The sequence below is a fragment of the Danio rerio genome, chromosome 14, assembly GCF_049306965.1.
Source record: "Danio rerio strain Tuebingen ecotype United States chromosome 14, GRCz12tu, whole genome shotgun sequence".
NCBI classification, from domain to species: Eukaryota; Metazoa; Chordata; class Actinopteri; order Cypriniformes; family Danionidae; genus Danio; species Danio rerio.
In genome coordinates, this window is record NC_133189.1 from 16,885,623 (window position 1) to 16,910,809 (window position 25,187).

General features: G+C 35.0%; 2 protein-coding genes across 2 annotated transcripts in view; one reads left to right on the top strand and one right to left on the bottom strand.

Moving 5' to 3' along the window:
- Positions 1–14,993, top strand: fut11 (fucosyltransferase 11 (alpha (1,3) fucosyltransferase)). Its single transcript, NM_001077174.1, is given in 4 exon segments — positions 1–110; positions 1,355–2,027; positions 9,341–9,963; positions 14,139–14,993. Coding segments are annotated over 3 exon segments (1,452 nt in total). The 5' UTR covers positions 1–110; positions 1,355–1,361; the 3' UTR covers positions 14,302–14,993.
- znf185 (zinc finger protein 185 with LIM domain) overlaps positions 14,953–25,187 on the bottom strand; it is a gene marked incomplete in the record, with an annotated part of 20,235 nt that continues 10,000 nt past the window's right edge. The window contains 7 exon segments of the mRNA NM_001077536.1: positions 14,953–15,480; positions 15,649–15,751; positions 17,634–17,699; positions 18,475–18,525; positions 18,614–18,676; positions 20,511–20,537; positions 23,000–23,034. Coding sequence (NP_001071004.1) covers positions 15,382–15,480; positions 15,649–15,751; positions 17,634–17,699; positions 18,475–18,525; positions 18,614–18,676; positions 20,511–20,537; positions 23,000–23,034 — 444 coding nt within the window.

Consider the following 25,187-nt stretch of genomic DNA (forward strand, 5'->3'; position numbering starts at 1 on the left):
AAAACTCATGCAACAGCAGCATCCTGTGTCCATTCTGTTTTGTTACAAGATAGTAGTGAGGAAAAACAGTGGAAATGCAGCAACAAAACATACGTCTGTCCTGAAATAAAGTAAGCAAACACGCGATCAAATAATTCTAACGTTACTTAAAAAACGTCAGTGTTTTTTCGAAAACATATATTTGGATTTACCTTTTACTTCTTTATTGGAAGCATTTCTGGACATACAGGCACAAATTATGGCTAAACTGTTCTTTTATTAAGCTTTTGTTGAAGCCTGGGTAACTATTGGGCTCAGAAGGTTCTCTAAATTAGACGACTTTGTAGGTTTTAAGTCCCAAAATTGTAGCAGTTTAGCATGATTTGTGATGTAATTTATTTTCTGTTCGTTTACTATTACATGGACCTAAACTTTTCTAAATATTTTGTACGGCTCTATCACTGGAATATATATATATATATATATATATATATATATATATATATATATATATATATATATATATATATATATATATATATATAGTTTTCTACTCAGCCAAATAAACAAAACACACTAAATACAAATATTATTAAAGACAAGTGAACAGTTTTAAAATGAAAACAAAACAAACTAAATTATGACAAATTAAACAGAATAAAGCTGAAAATTAAAAACAAAAAAGACTTCTGTAACAAGCAGGAAAGAATAACACTTTGTATTTTTAATTTCACAAATTAATCTTTAATAAACTAATCTTATTCCTAATCTTTAATGACTAAGTTTCAGTCAAATGCAGTAAGTGGTTTTCACTTAGTCTTCTGAATTTTAGTTAATATTTTAAAGGCACTTCAGTCAGCATATACAGTTAAAATCAGAATTATTAAACCCCCTTTATGCAACCCTATTATGTTTAGAAATGTGTTACAAAAAATCTCTCTGTTAAACAGAAATTGAGGGAAAAATAAACAGGGTCGGCTAATAATTCAGAGGTTTAATAATTCTGAATTCAACTGCATTTTCTATTGTTTTAAAACCAAATGCACAGATATAAAATACTGGCACACCTTTTAGATTTCTTTCAGCTCTTTACAGACATTGACTGTGTTCATGAGGATACTCACCAAAAGAGGCATTTTGACATAATCTTGGTGTGTGTGTGCTCAAAGAAAACGGTCAATCTGTGAGAATATCCAAAGTCATTGTGCGAGGATTTAGCACTGACATATTCTAATCTGTGTTAGAATATGTCATGTACTGGTTTATTTTTGCCCTTGTTCTCTATTAATATTCATAGTACAGTGTAAATACTTGAATTATGTTGCAATATATAAATGAATTAATCCAGTGTTTTAACCAAATGTACTTTTCTCAGGTCAACTATGGCGCTTTGCCTGTGGCTATTTTTGGTCCTGCCAATATGCTGCTGGTGTCAGGGGGCAGTGGACCTAGGAGACAGTGGTGTTTTTCAGCCCCAGAGTGCCCTCACTGACATGGAGTTTGCCTCTGTCAGCACCTACCGCGGCCCTGGAAACACTGACCCTCGCCCAAATAAAGAGCTGCCAATCCTTCTATGGTGGAGCTCCAATCTGTTCCCACACTTCCCTGGAGATACAGAGCGTGTGGACTGTGCCCACTCATCCTGTCTAGTCACAAGCAACCGTAAGGTTCAGCTGTATCGCCGCACGGCATCTATTATTTTCTATGGCACAGACTTCCGGGCATATGAAGCTCCGCTGCCGCGGTTACCTCATCAAACCTGGGCACTTTTTCATGAAGAGTCACCCATGAATAACTATCTTCTGTCTCACAGTGTTGGAATCAGATTGTTTAACTACACGGCCACATTTAGGAGGGAGTCAGACTACCCATTAACACTGCAGTGGTTGCCCTCGCTGGATTATCTTCTGGCACCTACGGCTATCTCTCTGCAAGAAAAGAACCACTGGAGACAGGCTGGTCTAGCACCTGTTCTCTACATGCAGTCCCACTGCGATGTGCCTTCAGATCGGGACCGCTTTGTTCAAGAGCTGATGAAATATATAGAGGTAATGCTTAAAGATTTCAAACTTAGTTAACAAAATTCTATTTTTTCTCTTTAAATAGACAACATAAGTGTCCTCTTAGTGAATATCCTGAATAATGCATTTGTAAACATTAAAAATGCCCATATTATGGATTATTAAAGTTCTCTTGTGCATGCAAGGTCAAAAACATTTTCATTGTTTCATAATAGGCATGCCATGTAATAAGAATTGTGTGTAAACTGACACAGGAGCATTGCACAAGCGCTTAGGGCTAGACTGCTGGCATGTTGTTGTTTAAAGACTTTAAACATTGATTCCACACACACTTGTTTTTAGACCATGACAAACTGCTCTTTACAGTGCAGAGCACAGCGTCTTCACAGCATGATCCACTTCAGTGTTTAGGGGGAGGGGTTCAAATTTTCCTGGATTCCACAAGCAACAAGTAGGCTGGCAATATTTCACTCAGATGTCACCACAAAACTGCTTGGGATCCATTTGGAGAACAACTTGTTTTAACAAATCTTGAAAAGACTTTCTTTTGCTTTCATTACCTTTATTCATGATGCACCTTCAGTTTTAAATTTCAGCAGAATGTTTTCATTTATTTAGAAAATATAGGTCAATTTAAAAAATCCGTAACAGGAGCACTTTAATATGTAAATATGTACTGCAAGATTAATTCTGAATAACACAATTTACAGAGGGGCAGCCTGGACAACAGACGAAACATAAGATTATAGTAATGTGGATATGTTTGAACCAGCTTTGCCTTTTATATATCATCTTATATAATAGATTTTAAAGCCTTCAACTTAGTCATGTAAAGGTTAAAGAAGCCTTTCAGTGTCACATTTAATTTCTTTTTAAAATGTTTTTCAGCTTGTTCATGTTTTTACTTTTTTTCTTTCTTTTATTTTTTCACTTTTTTCAGTTGGCAGACCTTCACAGACTCAACAAAATGTCATAGAAGGTCAATTAATAGTTCAAAGGTCCTTTACAGACAGTTTGTTTTGGCAAAAATCTATGCTTCAGGTTTTCAAAGCAAACAAACTTTATTTTGACTAATTTTGTTCCAAATCACATCACAACAATTTTGGTTCAAGGATATTTTAGGGCCATATAAATAAAATGCACCACACAGTTTTTTGTCCTAAGTTTTCTCAAAAATTAAAAATGTATTTGATCAATTTTCTTGATTTTTGTCATTGTTTTAATTTTCATGTGTTCTATAATAATACTGACACATGCTATTTTAGGTAGTTTGTTGTTGAAGTCTTACAACAAGGATCGAACAGCCATGCACAATTTAGCTTCAACCTTAATTAAACAGACACAATCAAACTAATTAAGTTTTTCAGGCATGTTTGAATGCAGATATTACGAGTGACCATGACAACATCTGAAAAAAAGACATCAGCATTTCTTTCTACAGCTGAACTGCTCATGCAAAGTCATATCAAATATGACCATATATTTAAAATAAAAAACACCAGGGCATCAGTGAAACAGAGACAGTTAGCATAGGAAAACATAGCTTCTTGAGTTAATGCGTTATTTTACATTTAAAGTATTTACTTTTTTAAGTTTAATAGAAAAAGTAATGTAATGTGTGACATTTATAAAAAATTGTACACAAGTTCCCACTTTTATACACGTTGATCAGTTTTAATAGATGTAAAAGTGCACTTGTGTTTCTACCTTTTTTATTGATCAAGTGCTAGAGGTTGATTTGATATTTAGAATGTAAGCAGTATTAAACAATTTTTTTGAAAGAATAATAATCCCTTTAATGCAATTACAGTACATGTTGAAGGTCAGTGAATTTAAGCTAATTATTTATTAAAAAAGGACAAGCCATTCTCGGATTAATTTTTGTGTGACTGAAATGTGGACAATAGCTATGTTTCCATTCAAATATATTAATAAAATGTATGTGGAAAACTGGAATATCACATAAAAGAAATAGGAATAAAGCAGTGTTTCCATCCAATGAATCAAAGAGAACAAAATTGTTACTTCCTGATTAAACAGGTGCCAAATATCAACAGGTAAAAAAGAATTTACTGCCGTAGAAGCTACGTCAATCTTTTCTATTTTTAATAAATGTACTTGCGCCTCAGAAGACAATACTGACGCACCATGAATGCGTGAGGGCGGCGTTTGAAGCTATGACGTGGACAATGGAGAACAGACGCTCTTGACACGCTCCAGACACTCTGGAGGTCATTAATAATATAATAACATTAATACTGAAATGGTTAAGGTGTTTTAGAATGGCCAAAACAACATTTAAGATGTGTTACAGTGTGCTTCTCCCGCTGGTTTGTCCATTCACTCACATTTTCATCATCATATAATCTCCTATAACAATCATATTTTAATGCACATAATGTAATTTGTTCAGTAAAAGTGTTTCCATCGTAGTTTATGCACATCTTTTCTATCGCATAAAAGTTTATCCTACTTAGTTATGCACATGTTTTTATGCATATTTTCAAAAGTTATGTGCATAATGATGTTTCTATCAATTGTTTTTATGCACATCTGCAAAATTAGCATTAAAATAGGTTGGTGTAAACGTAAGGCTAAGGCGAGAAATACCGCTTCGTCTTTAAAAAAGGGGAGGAGACCGACAAAAACTCGAGTTTAGAGAATAAAACCTGCTCCTGACCAGGTTAGGTTCACGGAGTAAGTTACCACAGTAACTGACTCAGAGTAAAGTTACCTCTCTTTCAGAAACAGGCTTGACTTACCCTGCTCTCTCCAGTTAAACAAACCTGCCAGTTTGAAACGGAAAACCCAGAGTTTCTCTCGTTTCAGGGGTGAAATACTCTCAGTTTTCACTTAACCTCCATTCTGAAACGGGGCCTTAGTATCCAAGTTTAGTTCAAATTTGTTTCAACACACCTGCCAGGAAGTTTATAGTATGCTAGTTAGAGCTTAATTAGCTGGCTCAGGTGTATTTGATCAGGGTTGGAGCTAAACTCTTCAGGACATTGGCCCTCCAGGACCAAGTTTGGACACTACTTGCTCAGGGCATGTAGCTTTATCTGAAAAGAGTGCATTAATTCTATATGTCAATAGTTTTCTAATATCTACATAGAGTGTAAGTGATTTAGGTAAGAAACTTTTTTATGCTCATTTATAACCAAAGAATTTACTCCTGAAGTAAAAAGCTTGTTTTGACCATATTTGGAATGGTCTTGAATATTAATGAGCTTTGCTCTCATGCTCCACAGCTTGTGTCACTGCCACACACATTTGTACTGATATGTCATGAATAATGTACTCTGAAATACACAGAATAATCATACTTAAGTTGTCAAAAAATGTATTTAAGTTGATGCCTTGTTAAATGACAATTATTTCAACTGTAAGGGAGAAGACATTTACATTAGGAGCGAGTGAGCTGTCTTTATAACTGCACCTCAGTAATGTTTTATTGATAAAATGTTGGCTAAATTTTAATTCTACAAAACAAAAAGGACAGACAGACTTGTATTTAAAGTTGTATTTTGTAAGAGCTGAGTGACATAACAGTGCATAAATAAACTCTAGTTCAGCAGTGTAACATTGCTCTCTACAAACGTAAACGTGTCTGATGCCTCATTATGAGAATAAACAGTAAATTTTACAGTATTCATCTCAGGTGTCAAACTCAGCTACACGGTTTAGCTTTAACCCTAATTAAACAGTCCTTCACGATTGTTTGAAACCTACAGGTAAGTGTGTTAAAGCAAGGTTGGAGGACTGCAGCCCTCCAAGTTTGATGCCCCTGGTATATATCTTAAACTAACAAAAGATAAAGTAAACCTTTTCGTGGTTGCATTAAATTTATATGTCAAATTGATCTTTCCCATATTTACTGTTCTGAGTGAACTGATAAAATCTCTGTACCTGCAACATAGTGTGCCATTTTCAAAATAAGAGTCCCATATACAAAGCAAGCATAATACAAGTTCACATAAACTTAAATAAGGGAGAAAATAACATTATTGTAGACTCTCTAGGAAACCTTGTGACAACTCAAAACGCAGCCCAGGGCATGTATATGATCATGGTCCTTTGTGCATTGTAACAGTTGGTGTTTTTTTCTAATTGGTCTGTTTTTCACCAGGATTTAGTACTCAAAGAATTTACATGAGAATGAGGAAACTGATGTTTGTGACTATATGGTATTTCATATCCTTGTACTAAACTTATGCCTAGGTGAAGGGTGTGAAAATCTACACAGTTTAGTTCCAAACCTGCTCTAATACACTTACCTGTTGCTGTTAAACAAGCCCAATAGACTCAATTAGTACAATCAGTTTGTTTAATCAGTGTTTAATTAGAGCTGGAACTAATCTGTGCAGAGCTGCGGCCCTCCAGGAACTGAGTTTGACACTCCTGGACTAGGTATATCCAGATTTTCATTCTGTAGCACATCTAAAGTGTCTTTAATGCAAGAAAATATCTATAAAATCTGAATGAATCTAATTGAAAATAGTGTTGTCACCTTTTTACTCGAGTTTGCACTCCTAAAGGTCACAAACAAACAGTGACTAAACAGAACAAACTCATACAAAGAGTCAAAGGAAATTTGAATATGAATGAATAGATAAAAAATACGGTACAATGATGTGCAGGTTAATTAATACACTGGTTAGTATATGTATGAATTAGAGATTTTTAGAAGGTGTGTGTGTCTCTCTCAGTGTTTCTATGTCCTGTTTGGAAGAGTTTGCAGGGTTTTTTTTGGAGCATCTTATTTTGCTGTTGCCACGGTGACCAGAGAAATGTTCTGAGTTGAGATATAGAGGGTAGTAACTTTAACACATGGATTGCTTATTGGTTAAGAGGTGCTGTGGATTATATTTGTTAAATAATAACAAATAATTGTTTGTCTGGTATATCTCAGACGCTATAAGGGAAAAGCCTGATAGTTGCACGTGTTGAGCTTCTGTGTTTTTGCTAGGGCTGCACAATACAAAAATAGTCTTTGCTTTAATTTATCTATGCATGTTATTAATATAGACTGCACAGTGGGTAGCGCCTTACAGTCTCACAAGTCTAAAAACATGCGCTAAAGGTGAATTGGGTAAGCTAAATTGTTCACAGTGTATGTGTGTAAATGAGTGTATGGGTTTCCCAGTGATGGGTTGCAGCTATAAGGACATCCACTACATAACAAAAATGTGCTGGATAAGTTGGTGGTTCATTCCACTGTTGAAACCTCATATTAATAAAGGGACTAAGCTAAAAAGAAAATTAATTTTATGAAGATATTTATTTACCTATTTTTTGGATCGCTTTCAATTAGTGGTCATGGGAAATAATCAATCTGAAATCGAAGGGGTCTGCCATGGTGTTCCTCAGGGGTCGGTCTTGGGTCCAATATGGACTGGGAGTACCACTTTTATGCTGATGATACCCAAATTTATATCAGCTCCAAATCCAATCTGTCTGCTACTGCCTCAGTTTGCTCATTGTGTGCTGTAAATTAAAATGAGGATGCACCAATTTTTTTTTAATTAAATGGTTTTAAAGCAGAGGTTCTCCTTATTGGCACTCTCAAAGACAGTGAGTTTAAATTAAGTTTGGATCATGCTGTTGTCTGTCAATCTTACAAAGCAAGTAACCTTGGTGTGATTTTTGACACTCATCTGTTACTAGACTCAAACATTAGGAGCATAACAAAATTTGCATTTTATCATCTGAGGAATATTGCAAGAATCAGGTTTTTGCCTCACTCTGAAAGTCACATTCATGCATTTGTCACTTTTAGGATCTGGTTAACCTGCTAAATTAATCAAACGACTGCAGTACATTCAAAACTCAGCAGCACGCATTCTCACGCACACATCACTGGTGTGCTTTATAGCTTGCATTGGCTACCATTTCAGTTCTGTATCATTTTTATGACACTCACACTTGCATATAAAGCTCTACATGGTACAGCTCCTTCCTAGATCTGACATTGTCTCTCAGTACACACCTTCTCGTTCCCTGCGATCTGCTGATATGCTCACCCTTTAACAGCCACCCTGTAGATTAAAATCAATGGGGGAGAGAGCCTTCTCCGTTGCTGCACCCATATGGAATGTTCTCCGTTATTCTGTTAGAAATGCTTCCACACTAGATAGTTTTAAGATGTTAAAAACTCATCTTTTTAAGACTGCATTTTTAAAATTCTTGATTATTCTGAAGTGCATATATTTTAGAATTGTTTTATGTGTACTTGGGTTTTATTGCATGGTTGATTTCTCTGTTGTAGCACTTTGGGTTTTAGAAAAGTGCTTTATAAATAAAATTTATCATTATTATTATTATTATTATTAAGATTAAGATACACTGACCTATCAGATCACACTAATCAGTCTAGTATTCAAGACATGTGGTGAAATTTTATTCACACCACAAAAAATAAAACAAGTGCAATGTCACAACGACTGCATGGTAATGGAAAAAAAAAATATTTTGTCATATTTTGTTTTTCTGCAATATATTTTGCGATAAATACAATTTTAGATGACTTGAGTAGTTTTTTTGTATATATATATATATATATATATATATATATATATATATATATATATATATATATATATATATATATATAATTTTAGGTTGATTGGAGCAAAGATGCAAACCAAACAAAAACGGTGCTTGTCTGAGAAGTCTTATAGTCTTCAGACACAGAACTTGAATAATTAAATGCAAAATATCACAGTATAATCTTCATCGTATAAATAATCGTTGTAATCTAAAACTACAGTTTTATTGTAATTTCTTGCACTTTTTGTTCTTCACTTTCGTCAATTGGGGAAGTTTGTTCCTCGCCACTGGCTTGGTTGGTTTTGGGACTTGTGGAGCTGTGCATTGACAGATTTGCTCTTCAGTGTTTGGACTTTCAGCAGTGAAAATTAAACCCCACTGAACTGAACTAAACTGAACTTCAACTTTGAAAACTGGACAGACAAATTCAATTTACTAGAACTTGTATGTTAAGCTGCTTTGACACAATCTTTGTTGTAAAAGCGCTATAGAAATAAACATGAATTGAATGAAATGGAGTTTAATCTCTCTTGAAATGCTTAATAATAATCACAGGTCTAAAAACATGTAAATTATAAACTTTCTTTTTGGACAAACTTTGGAATTGTGAACTATTGTACCTGATTAACTAGACACTGCACATGCTATAATGTGACTGTCGTGGATATGCGCATTGTGATATTGATGCTTAAATTATATATTGTGCAGCTCCAGTTTGCACACATGATCGAATACAGCAAACTTTGATGTAAATGTATGCTTAAGCTAAATTATCATAATTTTTGTCTCCTTAGATTGACTCATACGGGAAGTGCCTTAACAACAAACCCCTGCCTGAATATCTGGAGGACACCAGCACAGCCACTAGTGAGGACCGGCGCTTCATGAGTTTTGTGGCCCGTTATAAGTTCCACCTGGCCCTGGAGAATGGCCTTTGTCCAGACTATATGACTGAGAAGCTCTGGCGACCCATGCACCAGGGCTGTGTGCCTATTTACAGGGGCTCAACAACGGTAGCCGACTGGCTCCCAAACAATCATTCCGCCATTCTCGTTGAGGATTTTTCCACTCCACGAGAGCTCGCCGACTTCATCAAAGCTTTGGATCAAGATGACGTGGAGTATTTGCGTTATCTAAAGTACAAAACACCCAGTGAGATCACTAACTTGCGTTTGCTGGAGGGGTTGGAGAGCAGAGAGTGGGGCGTCAATGACATGAGTAAACCAAACTACTTGAACGGTTTTGAGTGTTTTGTGTGTGACAAAGAAAATGAACGTCTGGCAGCGAGAAAAGCTCACAGAAAGAACCCGAAACAGAACCAACCTCCTCAACCAAAGATGGCCAACAGCTCACACATGGGCTGCCCGCTACCCAGTCCAGGATACGGACCTGTGGAAAATGTTGAACCAAATGATAGGTAAACCCAACTTCAATACCAATATTGTTACCAATAGCAATGCTGTATTTTGAACCTAGTGGGTTTTTCACGTAGGTTGTTTGCAAGGCTGGGAAGGTTAATTTTAAAATGTATTTTACTAAAGATTAGTATTTTATTGCACGCTTTGAAAAGTAACTATTAATGTACAGTGCATCCGGAAAGTATTCATACTTCATAGTGCTTCACTTTTTCACATTTTTTGTTATAGCCTTATTTCAGAATGGATTCAATTAATTTATTTCCTCAAAATTATACATCCAATACCCCATAATGACATGTGAAAATAGAGTCTTTGAAATTGTTGCAAATTTATTAAAAATAAAAAAAAAAAACTGAAAAATCACATGTACGTAAGTATTCACAGCCTTTGCTCAATACTTAGTTGATGCACATTTGGCAGCAATTACAGCAATGTCACAAGAATATGATGCCACAAGCTTGACACCTGTCTATGGAAAGTTTTGGCCATTCCTATTTCTCTTTGCAGTACCTCACAAGCGCTATCAGGTTGGAAGGGAAATAACAGTGCACAGTCATTTTCAGATTTCTCCAGAGATGTTCAATAGGATTTTGGTCTGGGCTCTGGCTCGGCCATTCATGGACAATCACTGAGTTGTAGTGAAGCCACTCTATGGATATTTTGGTAGTGTGCTTTGTGTCATTGTCCTGCTGGAAGATGAACTGTTGTCCCAGTCTGAGGTCAAGAGCACTCTGAAGCAGGTTTTCATTCAGGATATCTCTGTACATTGCTGCATTCATCTTTTCCTCTATCCTGACTAGTCTTCCAGTTCTTGCTGCTGATAAACATCCCCACAGCATGATGCTGTAACCACCATGCTTTACTGTAGGGATGGTATTAGCCTGGGAATAAGCAGTGCCTGGTTTTCTCTAAACGTAATGACTGGCATTCACATTAATTTAAGTCTCTTCAAACCAGATAATTTTGTTTATTATGGTCTGAGAGTCCTTCAGATGCCTTTTTTTCAAATTCCAGGCGGGATTAGCCTGGTGATGAGCGGTACCTGTTTTTTCCAAATATAATGCCTGGCATTCACTCCAAAGAGTTCAATTTTAGTCTCATCAGACCAGAGATTTTTATTTCTTATGGTCTGAGAGTCCTTCAGATGCCTTTTGGCAAATTCCAGGCGGGGAGTGGCTTCTGTCTGGCCACTCTACCATATACTCTACCACTCTACCAATTCCACCGAATTGGCTCCATCACCGTCTCTCCTCTCCACCAATAGCTGGTGTGTGGTGAGCGCACTGGCGCCGTTGTCCTGTGGCTGCCGTCGCATCATCCAAGTGGATGCTGCACACTGGTGGTGGTGTGGAGAGACCCCCCTCATGATTGTGAAGCGCTTTGGGTGTATGGCCATACACAATAAATGCGCTATATAAATACACATTACATTACATAGCCCTGATTGGCCAATTTCTGCACAGATGGTTGTCCTTCTGTGAGGTTCTCCTCTCTCCACAGAAGAATGCTGGAGCTCAGACAGAGTGACCATCGGGTTATTGATCACCTCCATGACAAAGGCCCTTCTGCTCCGATCACTCAGCTTAGATGGCCGGCCAGCTCTAGGAAGAGTCCTGGTGGTTTCAAACATCTTCCACTTGCGATGATGGAGGCCACTTTGCTCATTGAAACTTTCAGTGTTCTTGTCTTGGAGGTCTACAGACAATTTCTTTTTCTTCATGCTTGGTTTGTGCTTTGACTTGCACTGTCAACCCTGGGTGCTTATATGGACAGGTGTATGCCTTTTCAAATCATTACCAATCAACTGAATTCACCACAGTAGAACTCCAATTAAGCTGCTGAAACATCTCAAGAATGATCGGTGGAAACAGAATGTACCTGAGCTCAATTTAGAAATTCACGGCAAGGGCTGTGAATACTTATGTACATGTGATTTTTCAGGTTTTTTATTTTTTAATAAATTTGCTACAAACTAAAAATATCTTTTTTCACATTATCTTTAAGGGGTATTGTGTGTAGGATTTTGAGAAAATAAATCAATTTAATCCATTTCGGAATAAGTATGTAGCATAAAAAAAAATTGAAAACAAAATAAACAGATACACTGTATTTTATTAGATTAATCTGGTTTAGTTGCTTAAAGTGGTAGTTCACCCAAAAATAAGAATTCTGTCATTATTTACTCTCCCTTCGCTTGTATTAAGTCTGTTGGTTTTTAATTTTTTTTTTCTGTTTAACAAAATAAGATATTTTGAAGAAAACTGGAAACCTGCAACTAGGGGTGTGCAATTTGAGGAGTACATCTAATATTTTTTATTTATTTAATTTTTTTACAGATATTGCGATTCCATTTAAATTCAAGATTGAATTTTGCTGTCAAGCTTCAGTTCAATATTCGGTATCCTAGCTGACTTTGAAACCTTTTTCTTTGATATGATTTCATTTAATGATTTCATTTAATGCATAATGCTTCTGAAGCTGCAGTCACCATCATCCCACTTGTCAGCACTTTCCTGTTCGTTTTATTGTGGGCTTTCTACATAGTTTGGTTGCACAATTCTAAATGGGCAGAACGAAAGTGTGCTCACTCCATTGGCAAGTAAGACTGTCACACACAGATGGCAGTCAAGCATTTACTCTAAGTGGAAGAAATTATATAATTTATATATAATTTATATCACAGCCTCTTGCAATTAGCTAATCGCAATGTTTCCAATTGCCATTACGATTCAATCGATTAATCGCACAGCCCTACCTGCAAACACTTCCTACTATAGAAGCCAATGTTTCCAGGTTTTCAGCTTTCTTTCAAAATATCTTATGTTGTATTTAACAGAAGAAATAAACCTTTAAATGTTTGGAAAAATAATGTTTGTTATTTTTGGGTGAACTATCCTCTTAATATACACACTTTAGATACCTAACAAATTTAAGGATCTGAATTTCATTGTAATTTTAAATAGTGGTAACCAAAATACAGTTACATCTTAATTTATATTGTCACAGTTATAAATTACATTTAAATACATAAAGTCATTACATGTATTTTGATAAGGCCCAGTAAACTAGGCCGAACTCAAAAAATATATTAAGTAATATTTTTAATCATTTAACTGATACTATTAATCGGTTAAAAACGCACCCTATCGAGAGAGAATCGATTATTTTGAGCATCCCTAGCTTAAGCTCAACCTCTCTCATTGGTAGTATGTTGAGTATTGATAAATCAAAACAATATTGTCTGTTTTAAAAAAAAAAAGGAGGATTTACATTATGTACTACCCTCTCTTCATGCTTCAGCTCAGATTACATTAAACATTGAATAAAAATTTCAAAGCACTTCACGGGACCTATAGCACTACGGTGCCCTCGGCAAACCAAGTTTGATTCCGGCTCAAAGTCTTTTGCTGATCCATCCCCCCTCTCTCTGCTCCTCACACATTCCTGTACATTCTACTCGTTGTCCTGTCCAATCAAAGGTACAGAAAAAAAACTTAATAATATTAATAATTATAATAACAATAAAATAGCCAACAAGAACTTTGTTTAAAGTATACCAGGAACTTTACTCCATAGGCCTGGTTGTATGACTCTGCAGATGGACACGATGGTCTCTTTTATTTCATTCAAAGTATCACTGGCACCATCTTGTGCCTCAGTTTTCTGTGAAAAAGAAACCAGCAGATGTAGACCTTTGGTAATATAATTGTAGTGCTAGTCATTGTGCTGGAATGATTGTTTTCTACACTGTAATGAATGATTTTGCAATGGATCACTGCACATTTGACGCATGCATCAAGAATGCAGAGCGAGTTGTCAAAAATAATTTGGAGAAGCTTCTTCTTATAGGATAAGGACAGACAGTCTCATGAATAATAATGACAAACTGGTGCTTTAGCATTGATTGCTGTGCATTCTTTGATGTCAAACACAAATTGTTCTAAAATACCACAAGAATACTTAAATGTTACTTAAAGTTTTCTCCTATAAATAAATGAACAAATACCGCCGTTGCAACACAAATGCCTCTAAATAGAAAAAAAAACTTCAGCTTGCAAGATTTCTTTTGTGAAGTAACAATCAATTTTTTAGTCTTGAAACTTGAAATGTGTGGCAGTGCTTTTTGGTGTGGCTTTAAAGCAAGACATGGAGTGTGACGTGTGTTTGTTCTCAGCTGGCTCCAGATGTGGCCGCAGGACTACTGGCAGAGTCTGGATCAGGCAGAGGGTTTGGAGTCGCTCATCAGACACAATGTTTCCGAGCCATCGTTACTGTGGCAGCACATCCAGAGCATCGCTGTGAGGAGAGCCAGAGGCCTATCAAATGACTCGAGGTGACGGCTCACATCAAAACTTCCTCTGACAGCTCAAGACTCAACATATTTTTGGCAGCAGGTTTAATTTGACAAGCCACCCAAGGCTGATGTGCCGCTGTCAGAGTTTGTGCAATTTCTAATTCATCTTATGTTTAAATTCTCCTTTGAGTATTGTATATTATGTATTTATAATGAATGTTTTTTTAGCTTTTCAAAGCGCTGATATTGATTGCCTCACAAAATCACTCAGGCTTGCTTGTCAGAAGATCTCATAGAAGAAAATGACTGCAGTTATGATGAAATCTTTGGCTAATAGTTAATCTGAGGTAAAACGTGTCATATTTTTCATTACAAAAGGGAAAAAAAAACATGGCTTATTTTTAGGATGCTATGATTTTAACATGACTTTTTTTTTTTTTTTTTGAGAGTTGAGGACATTATATCCATTCAGAAATGCATTCCTTGAGGAATTTATCATTGAAATGAGCAATTTCCACTTTATAGCTACAAATTATGGTATTGAGACTTGTTATAGAATCACAAAAATGTCCCTTTTTTCATTGATGTGGATACATCATTTCATGATATTCACCTAGATTACTCCAGGAACTGTTTATTTATAGTGTTTAAGCATCTCAGTATTTCTTAAGCAGTATTTATATATATTTTTATTGCACATTCTTGTAACAAAAACAATAAAAGAATACAGCTTTATTCATGACAATGGTTACACATTTTATAACAATGCTACGGAAAAAGTTTCTTTAAAATATTCAATGATGATTAAATACAACTAGGATAAATACATTCTTGTCGATTTGACAACTGAACAAGGAACAGAATCCCCCCAAAATAGAAAGAAAGAAATCCTGGGATCCCTGCAACATACATTCCTGATGTTCTAACACTAGAAAACTTATTAATAAAAACATTCAGAACTCTAAAAATATTCTAAACCACGTGATATGCTTTAAATGTTTTGCATCAGTAAGGAAAAAAATCAAGTTGAATGTGTAATCTGTTAGTATAAAATGTAGCTCCCTTCAAAAAAATGAAGTAGACTATTTTGGTGAGGGTTTGTTTTAGGTAAGGTAAGATCTCATTATAGCAGGTTGGAATAGCAACTCTCACAATGAACTGTCCCACGATGCAGAAACATATTGTAGAGCAAGTCTCCCATTGGTTTACTGCAAATAGCACACTAGGGTGGAGGAAAAAAGAAATTCAATACATATTTCATGAAAACATGTTGTCATATAACTGAGTACAGAGGCGTAGTATTTCATTAACAAGATATAAAGGAAAAAAACCTGCACATTGTGCCATAAAATGTGAGAATATCTGGGGGAGAGCAGAAATTGTTCTGTACCTTAAAGCAGGATGGGTGACAGGATATGTTCAGGTGCTCAATTGTGATTTTGACATCACTTCCCACCTTTTCTCCACAGTACGTACAAGCGGTCATTTCACTTCTACATAGACAAAATGAGGTCATTAGGTAAAGCTCAAATGACTACGGTTATTAAAGTTAGTTAAAGCCATTTGTATTATATGCAACCATTTTATTTCAGCAAATTTTCAAGGAAACATTTCTTGTTTTTTAAATAGTTTAATTTTACTAAAACAAAATTTGTTAAGCTATAAGGCTGTTGAATTCTTGATTCTAATTGGCTGATGAACATTCATAGGTGTGCAATTATTTGCAGATAAACAGCTAGTTGCTGGCAAGTTCTGACCATATTATTGTTTCGAATCACTTCACTGAACTATTTTACTGCCTATAACAGTTGAATATTATGTAACGTGAAAGAATGTAATATGACATACAGCTTGTGGCCAAATCACCACTTGGATGTACATTATTTTCTAATAATTCAACTAGATAGATAGATCTAGATAGAACTGTTGTGTAAATGAAATATCACACACATCATAGCACTGTGATATGGCTGTATATCAGCACCTCTTTATTGTTCTCGGCTGCATGAATCACAGCAGTGTTGATATACAGATACATCGCAATGTTACTTTTGCTCATTTATTAAACTGCTTTCTTCAAAACTTGATTCTGATTGGTCAATCACAACATTTAAAAGTATGTTATTCCCAAATAACAATCTCTGATACTAATAACATAAGCTCTAATAACACATGGATACTACGAACAATCTTAACCATTAGTAAATACATTCAAGAACAGCGCATGACAGAAAGGAATATGAATGTTTGGCACCAATATTTGACTGAAAAATAAGTTGGTAGGCTGTATTTAGCCTTTTTTGTGTTAGCTTTAGATTTAATTATAGATTTAATAAATGATTACAGCTCAGATCAATGGCTGTTTCTCAATATGCGTTCTTGCATCCTTGTGTTCTCTTGTAATACCAACATCAACCATCGAAGTTCAGTTCCAAAACTCAAGACCGCAAGAACGGAGGAGAGTTCCCGAGCAGACTCGAGCATTAAACTCTTTCCAGAAGTCCCAAAAGTCATTTCTGCTGAATAAACGAGGTGGGAAGCGCAGCATTCTATACCTGTATGTTATTAAAGTTCAGAGATATAGCTTATTTATCTCAGTAGTTTACCCTAAATGAGACTGTGAAAGCAAACATTTATGAAAATCTTAATAAAGGCATGAACACATTAGGGGTGTTTATTTGCTGGAATTTGTATTAGAATCTGTCTGCAAAGTATATTTGTAAGGTTTTTATGCATGTTATATATACTGAAAAGGGGAAAAACAATAAATCGTTGTATAAATGCTGTAATGTTTAAATAATTTTCCCTTAAAAATACGTGAAAGACCATAGGAAGAATGCAGCATCTCCCGAGTTTGTTCTTTTAAGGTAACCTGGCAGTACAACTCTCCACAAGAACCCAAGTCTATTCTGTGTGTTCTTGGAATTGAGAAACAGTCATTTTGTCTTATTGTTTATGTTTTGTGTAGTAATAAGTGGGATAATGTACAATTAGCTGGTTATTTTCGCTGTAGAAATGCATTCTTACACAACTGCTGATACCCCTGTCAGGCTTTATACTGGGAGAACAACCCTAGATCTGCAGAAGTTAAACTATTTATGAAACCTACAATAGCATTTCAGTGATAGCATAACAACATACAAATCTAACAAAATTCAATCAATTTCCTATTTACTCATACCCTTCACTGCCTTTAAAACTGTCTGAATATTCATATGTTTTATACTATACAAAATGAGTTCTGGTACTCTGTATGGAAAATACATACGAAAGTCCTGTTTTGACTTTAATAACATTTAAGGCTTGTTTTGCAGCATTTATATAAGAAACCTCTGCCAATCAAAAACAGTTTAAAAACAAGTATAAACATGTTACCTGGTGTAGTAGCTGGGGCTGCTGTAGTTGTAGCTGGAAGTTGTTGATGACACATAATCAGAGCTGCTACAAAGGGGAGATTTGTTTAGTTGTTTGATGTCATTATGTATGACAAATAAAATTAGGTCAGTCACAGGATCATTTATTTATTTTGCATTACTACTATACACATTATCTACATAAAAGCCCAACTGAAAGTGTTGGGGGGGGGGGATTACAAAGGATTATTTTAACATATTTTTGTCTCTTTTTCTTTTCATTAAACAATTGTATTTGTATTGCTAAAATGTGGTATGCTTTGCACACTAATGAAGCATTTTTGCAGAAGTAAATGGAGCTGATAGAGATGCAACAACCTGATTGTCTAAAATTAACTTGAGCTCTGCAGCAAACATCCTGAGAGCACAGAATTTGCAGTTGAGAATTCTTGTGCTTTTGATGTTGTGCAGAGAATTCATATAAAAAGAGGATGTATGTATGGGTGCGGCCAATGGAGGACTGGAGAATCATTGACAAGTGATGTATTTCACTAAACTCCACCTGTTAATTTCAGCTGCCTATAAGTTGACGTCAGGAAATGAAGTGGTTGCGCATCCCTGAATGTAACTCTTGCATTGCATTGAGGATAACAGAATTCTGTGAATCGAATTATTCATTTGTATCCAATAAATTACAAATATATTTAACACTGAAGAGAAACTCTCCTGAACATGCATGGTATTGATTAGATATTCTACAAGCAACACTAGAAAGTAGTGTTGAAATCTGAAGTAAACTCAATAATAACTGGTGATCACTGTTACCATGTAGAATTATCTAATGGATAAAACGCCTTGCTTACCTGCCATCTACAGCAGAGTTATCCACATATTCCTTAACATAGACAAAGTTCCTAAAAACAGGAGAAAGGGGTTTCAGTTAGACAACACGCTCAGGTATTTCATGACCAGCTTTCGTTCCAATAACATAATCTCACATACTTCTTGGATTCAGATTCTGGTAACTTCCGGTCCCTCTCCTCTGTGCTGGTGCTGGTTTTAGTGCTTCAAAACAGAAATAGTACAGTATGTTATTAAACTTGTACTTCTTTGCTCTATGCCAATCAATATTGTAGTTTAACTGTATCTATATGTTCCTAAAGTCAAGAAACAAGATCTTTCAAGAAGCAATGAGTAACCCAAGACAAAGCAGGGCTGTTCTTATTTAGCTGTCATCCTAGTCAACCTGTCCTATATTCAAGTGCTCCTTTTTTGAATTTTGGACAAAAGATTGCAAACAGGAAATGTTGGTTTAACCCTGATGACCAATATTTTAATCCTAAATGACCAGATCAGAATGCTAAAATGCTTCTTGGCTTTTTTTTTCCCAGAAATTGAGCTACTAGAAAAAGACGTATCTGCTCTATTACAGTGGGTTCATTCTTAGAAAAACAATATTTGTGAGAATACACAAACAGCTCCCATGAGAGTTAAAATTGACCTTATAATCATAAGTCACATTTGCATTTCTCTCACTGTTGTTGAACCTCACGGTTCACGGTACTCATATAGACTTGTTTAACTCAGATGGTTTGTAGCAATCTTTTTCCTCAAACGTTGAGTTGACCTAACTTATTGAGTTTTACAGTACTCAATTGCTTTGAGTTCTCTTCATTTATTTGGTTTTACTGTGCTCAGATTTCTTGGTTTACTCAAATGGATTGAGTTCACAGTACTCATCTGGATTAGTTCTTGAACTTAAATGGTTTGTAGCAATCGGTTTCCTCAAATGGTTTGAGCTACCTTAACTTATTAGGTTTTACAGTTTGGACCTGTATTGGCTTGATATAACTCATACCTATATAAACTTAAGAGGCTTCGTATTATGGAACTGTCTGTGGCAAGGATGCAAAACTGCAATAACTAAGATAAAAGATTTGCTATTGTGATTTTGTTTTTGTCGAAAAAGTCCAATGTATCTACTTTTGTTAAAAGTGTTCTTGTAAAGAAGTTAAATGCAGAGGTAAATTAATTAATTTATTTACTTTAGTTATTTATTGATATGTATTGTAACTTTTATTATTATTATTTTTCTCTCTTCTTGTTTTTGGCTCTGATTTGTTTCTTTTTTTGTTTAATTATTTATTATTGTCGCCAAGGGTGTATGGGGTGGTGTATTAATGTAAACTGCAGTTGGATGTTATCCTTGTCTATAACAATGTATGCTAGATTATTTCCAACTGTTCATTAAAAATTGGATCACAAAAAAGGCATTATATCGATCGAAAGTAAACTGTGGGGTTCCCGCAAGGCTCAATTCTTGGTCCCTTGCTTTTTACATTATATATATAGTACCTTTTGGCAGTATCTTTAAAAACGTGGAGTTACATGTACAACACACAACAGTACTGTATATCTCCTCACAACATGATCATTTGTATGAATTCTGTAGTTATTCAGGTAATTACTGTACTATCCTGTAAATAAATCATTGTGTACTACCTTTGTAATATAAACATGCTCAAGATGTTAGTTTGCATGAAACATATCAACATTATGAGTTAGACCTTAAACTGGATAAAATCCAAGCTAGAAAATCTTCCATGAGGTCTACAGGATAACATAAAACTAAACTACAGAATCATCATGTTCAATTTAATACCAACCAGTTGTTCAAGCAATTGTGAAAACAAGCAGCAATGCTATAATTACAGCAGAAACCCGGTGTTTAGTTGTCCCATGACTTCAAATGTCAAACACTAAGTTCTTATGGAATGTTTACTTCAATCACCCATGTGAACAATGAGACGTGCTTGCATTTTTTAACAGTTAAACAGAAGCTAAAAAAATAAATCATTAATCTGTGTAAACTTTCATTTGAAAACACTACAACTCTTACCTCTCCATTTCTGTCCTCCAGGTACTCCTGTGAAGGAAAAAGCAGGTGTTACTTTCAAAAGAGTTTAGAAGACTGCCTTTATTTCCAGAGAGCGTATGCACTCGTGTGAAGTGCGCTTTATAAGTGAAAGCTTATTTATCTCAGGTGGAGTTTTAGGGTTGGGCTTGCTACTTCCTCCTCCAGGACTTCAACCCATTACGTTATTGACTTTTCATAGGAAAGATCTACATGCAAACGATATAAATCAACACAGACAGGTCTACCCTGCTTGTTCAAGAAATGAGTGCTGCTGCTAAAAATAAAAAGTCATCCAGATCCTTTTAGTGTCTACAGTCTTAGTGTCGCATACTATCAATACAAAGTATCAATATTGGTGTCACTTATAAAAGATAAAAAGTCTAAATTATAATTGAATCATTATATAGCAGGTCCAAAAATGTGTCAAGACAAAAACGAGACATTACATATGAGGTTGGGAATTCACTGATATGCGTACCTTATCTTATCTGTAACAATATATCTGTACTAGTGTGAATAATGCATATATATCTGACTATGGGCCACAAACCCATACAGTAAGTGTCATTTTTGGATAAACATCACTTGAAAACTGAATAAATAAACTGTCCATTGATGCTTTAAAGACATTTGATGCATATATTTGGCTAAGATACATCTATGTAGCAAATCCGCCTTTTAAAGAAGATTTTACATTCAACTGTTGGCATTGCAGATTACTAATCAAAAATGAAACTTTGACCGATTTATGGCAGGAAATTGACATCATTTTGACTTAATCAGCGTATCTTTGGCTATTAGCAAAAAACATAGTAAAAGAAATGTTTTTGTTGTCCAGTAAGACATTATTAATTGTTTTGAAATCATAGCACTGCAAAAAATGCCTTTCTTATCTTCTTGATTTAAGAATTTTTAGATATTTGGACTAGAAACAAGACAAAAAATCTAAATAAGAAATTTTTTTTTTTTTTTTTTTTTTTTTTTGCAGTGAGGATGAGCTACAATTCATTATTTCATAATAATGATAATGCATTTTATTTAAAGGCGCATTTCCTGACACTCAAGGTCACCGTACAGGACAGTCAGTTCAAATAAAATCAAAATAAAAGTCAATACAATACAATACAATTTTAAAAAAAAAGTGCAATTGAGTTAAAGAGAGTATGCTGTTTAAACAGATGTGTTTTGAGTTTGGATTTAAATTGTAAAAGAGAGTTTAGATTACGGAGATCAGGAGGACGTGAATTCCAAAGCTGAGGAGCAGAGTGGCTGAAAGCTCTGCTCCCCATGGTGACAAGGCGGACAGAGGGAAAAGTGAGGTGAATAGAAGAAGAAGACTTGAGTGTTCGAGAAGGTGTGGCGATATGAACAAGAATAGCAAAGTATGGAGGAGTCAAATTGTGGATGGCTTAAAAAGTGAGAAGAAGTATTTTATAATTAATTCTGAAGAAGATGGGAAGCCAGTGAAGCTGTTGTAGAAAGGGTGTGATGTGACAGATAGAGGGAGTTTTTGTGATAATACGAGCTGCAGCGTTCTGTACCAGTTGTAATTTATGAAGGGTTTTAATAGGGAGGTCAAACAGAAGGATATTACAGTAGTCTAAACGGGATGTGACTAAACTATGAAAAAGGTTGGCGGTTGAATGAGGTTTGAGGGAAGGACATAAATGATTTATATTTCGGGAGGTGGAAATAAGTGAACCGGGTGACACTATTAACATGTGCAGTGAATGAAAGAGTGCTGTTGAAGATGATCACCAGACTCTTAATGAGAAAATCATCTGTGGGACTAGAAAAGCTAAGGGATTTTGTTTAAAGTGGATTGTGTACCTATGAGAAGAAGTTCGATTGTATTATCATTTAATTTCAGAAAGTGAGGTGAACCAGGATTTGATATCTGAAAAGCAGTTAGTAAGGGATGAAGGTGTAAGTTTGAGGTTGGGTTTAGTTGATAGGTTGAGCTGGGTATCATCTGCATAGCAATGAAAATGGATTTGGTGTTTTGGTGGTGATTTGGAGGAAAATATAACCTAGTAGGTAGATGATAAATAGCAGGGGACCCAGAACTGAACCCTGGGGCACACAGGTAGTGATAACAAGGTGAAAGACTTTAATTGAATGAACCGAGTGCAACCTGAGAGGTATGAATGAAACCAGCTAAGAGGTGGGTTACCAATAGACATTATATTTATATGAAAAATAAAATGGTAAACCATTTTAATCTTAGAGAACCAAACAATGAATCACGTTTGATTTAATATAGCAATAATCCTAGTTTCATTAATATGAATATGTTTGAAAAATTGCAATATCATAAATATTCATATTTATAATTCTACAACAAATATGAATTAAATGAAATAACAAATAAATAGTCATGTAAATTGATTTGTACACTGACTGTGCAACCATAAAGCAAAACTGACAAAGCATATGGCAACATAGCCTGATTAACGTATGTGCCCAGTTACCTTGAGTCCAGGAGGTGATGAGGACTGTACTGAGAACTATGAGAAACAGAAAAAATACATTGGCTGCCATGTGTACACACAAGATTAATACACAATACATTGAGAATCGTCACCATCTCAATCATGCCATCATGGCAATTATTAAATATTTGTAAATGTTTCTTACATAAGTCTATAGGGAAATTTGCATTTAGAATTCAAGCCTCTTTGTACACATATTTAAATGAGGGCATCCATTTTACAGAGCAGCATCAACAATGTTGTCTTTGCATATTGCACTCCTCAGGGGTGCTAAATTAATTAACATAATAATCATATTTAAATACAGCTTCACTTACCCGTTGCCTGTAAGTAAATCCTGACTGAGCAGATCTTTTCCCGGATCAGCTTTCCTAGGACTTCTGAAAAAAAAAATACAATATTAACCTCTCTCTCCTATTTATTTATTTATTCATTCATTTTCTTTTTGGCTTAGTCCCTTTGGGGTTGCCACAACGGAATGAACCGCCAACTTATCCAGCATATGTTTTACGCAGCGGATGCTCTTCCAGCCGCAACCCATCACTGGGAAACTTCCATACACACTCATTCACTCACACACATTTACCACTACGGTCAATTTTAGTATACCCAATTCACCTGTACCAAATGTCTTTGGACTTGTGGGGGAAACCGGAGCACCTGGAGGAAACCCACGGGAACACGGGGAGAACATGCAAACTCCACACAGAATTGCAAACCAGCGACCTTCTTGCTGTAAGGTGAACGGGCTACCCACTGCGCCATCGCGTTGCCCTTATTTATTAATTTATGTAATAAACTTTTTTATGGTCAACAATTATCTGCTAGAGTGCTCAAATTCTAGAATGATTACAAAATATCAGGTTTCTACAATCTAAAGGTCTGTTATTACTACATAGTTTAATACATTTTTGTGTATTACACTATGTAGTGTATTATTTTGTAAAACTTCACACTGTCCACACCCTGTTTTTTTTTTTTTTTTTGTATTTTGTTTTGTTTTTTCATACTGTTTACATTGGACAGTACACATTTTTTATTTTGAAAACTTCGTGAAATCCAATACTATGCAAAAAATACAGAAAAAAATGTGGTTTAAAATGACTAGAAAACAAAAATGTTGTTAAATGTATTTCTTACAAGCAACTAATATAGAACGATAAATTTGAAAACAAAATTTATTTATTTACTTAATTTATTTGAGGTTCTCAACTTGAAAACTTACATAAAACTGGGTTTTAAATGGAGGTTGTGTTATTTATAAATGACTCTAAATGATGAGGAAAAAGTAATTTGGCTAATATAATAAAGTTTGTTGTCTGAATTTTGTTAGTTGTTGTCCTAACTTGAATATACTGATGCAAACTTTTATGTTATTTTTTTGTTTGTTTGCTTGTTCTAAACAATGTTTAGAGTGTATTTTATAAAAATGATATTGCTACATAATATAGTCATGTTCAACCATGTCACAGTAAATCTGCTGTTCATATATTTTTGATTTGAAGAGATAACGATTCTACAAAATGAAATATTGATGCTGATTATAAACAGAGTATGTATATAGTATAAAAAGGTGAGATTAGTTGACTTCATTTAAAAGAATTGATTAATCCTGTTGCTTTTAAAGAGATTTGTTGAATTTACTTAGTCTGTTAACCCACTGCCTTTAATTATTAAGTAAATGAACTAAGAATACAAACATATTTGTTGTACATAATTACAAAAATTATGTCAACTTAACAGTTCCAAAATAAATTTTATTTAAAGTAATGTCAACTTGTTAGGTGTAAAGGAACACTCCACTTTTTTCGGAAATATAGGGTCATTTTATAGGTCACTGAGAGTTAAACATTAGGGTTTTACCTTTTTTTAATCCATTCATCTCTGAGTATGGTGGGAGCACTTTTAGCTTAGCTTAGCTAAGTTAGTTTAGCTGCAGATGGTACAGCAGTAAAAGTCCTTGCTTATTACACCAGAATTGAAGTATAGTTCCTAGCCATATTTACATACAAAATATAGCAAGTATTAATTTTCTGTTGGTCTTAGTACAAGATGTAACTACCGTTTTTAGCATGAAACTTTAAATAGGAAAAGAAAAACTTGATTTTTTTCGAGCGAGATGTTAATGCTAACACATGGGGGGTTTGGGTGGTGTGAAAGACCCACC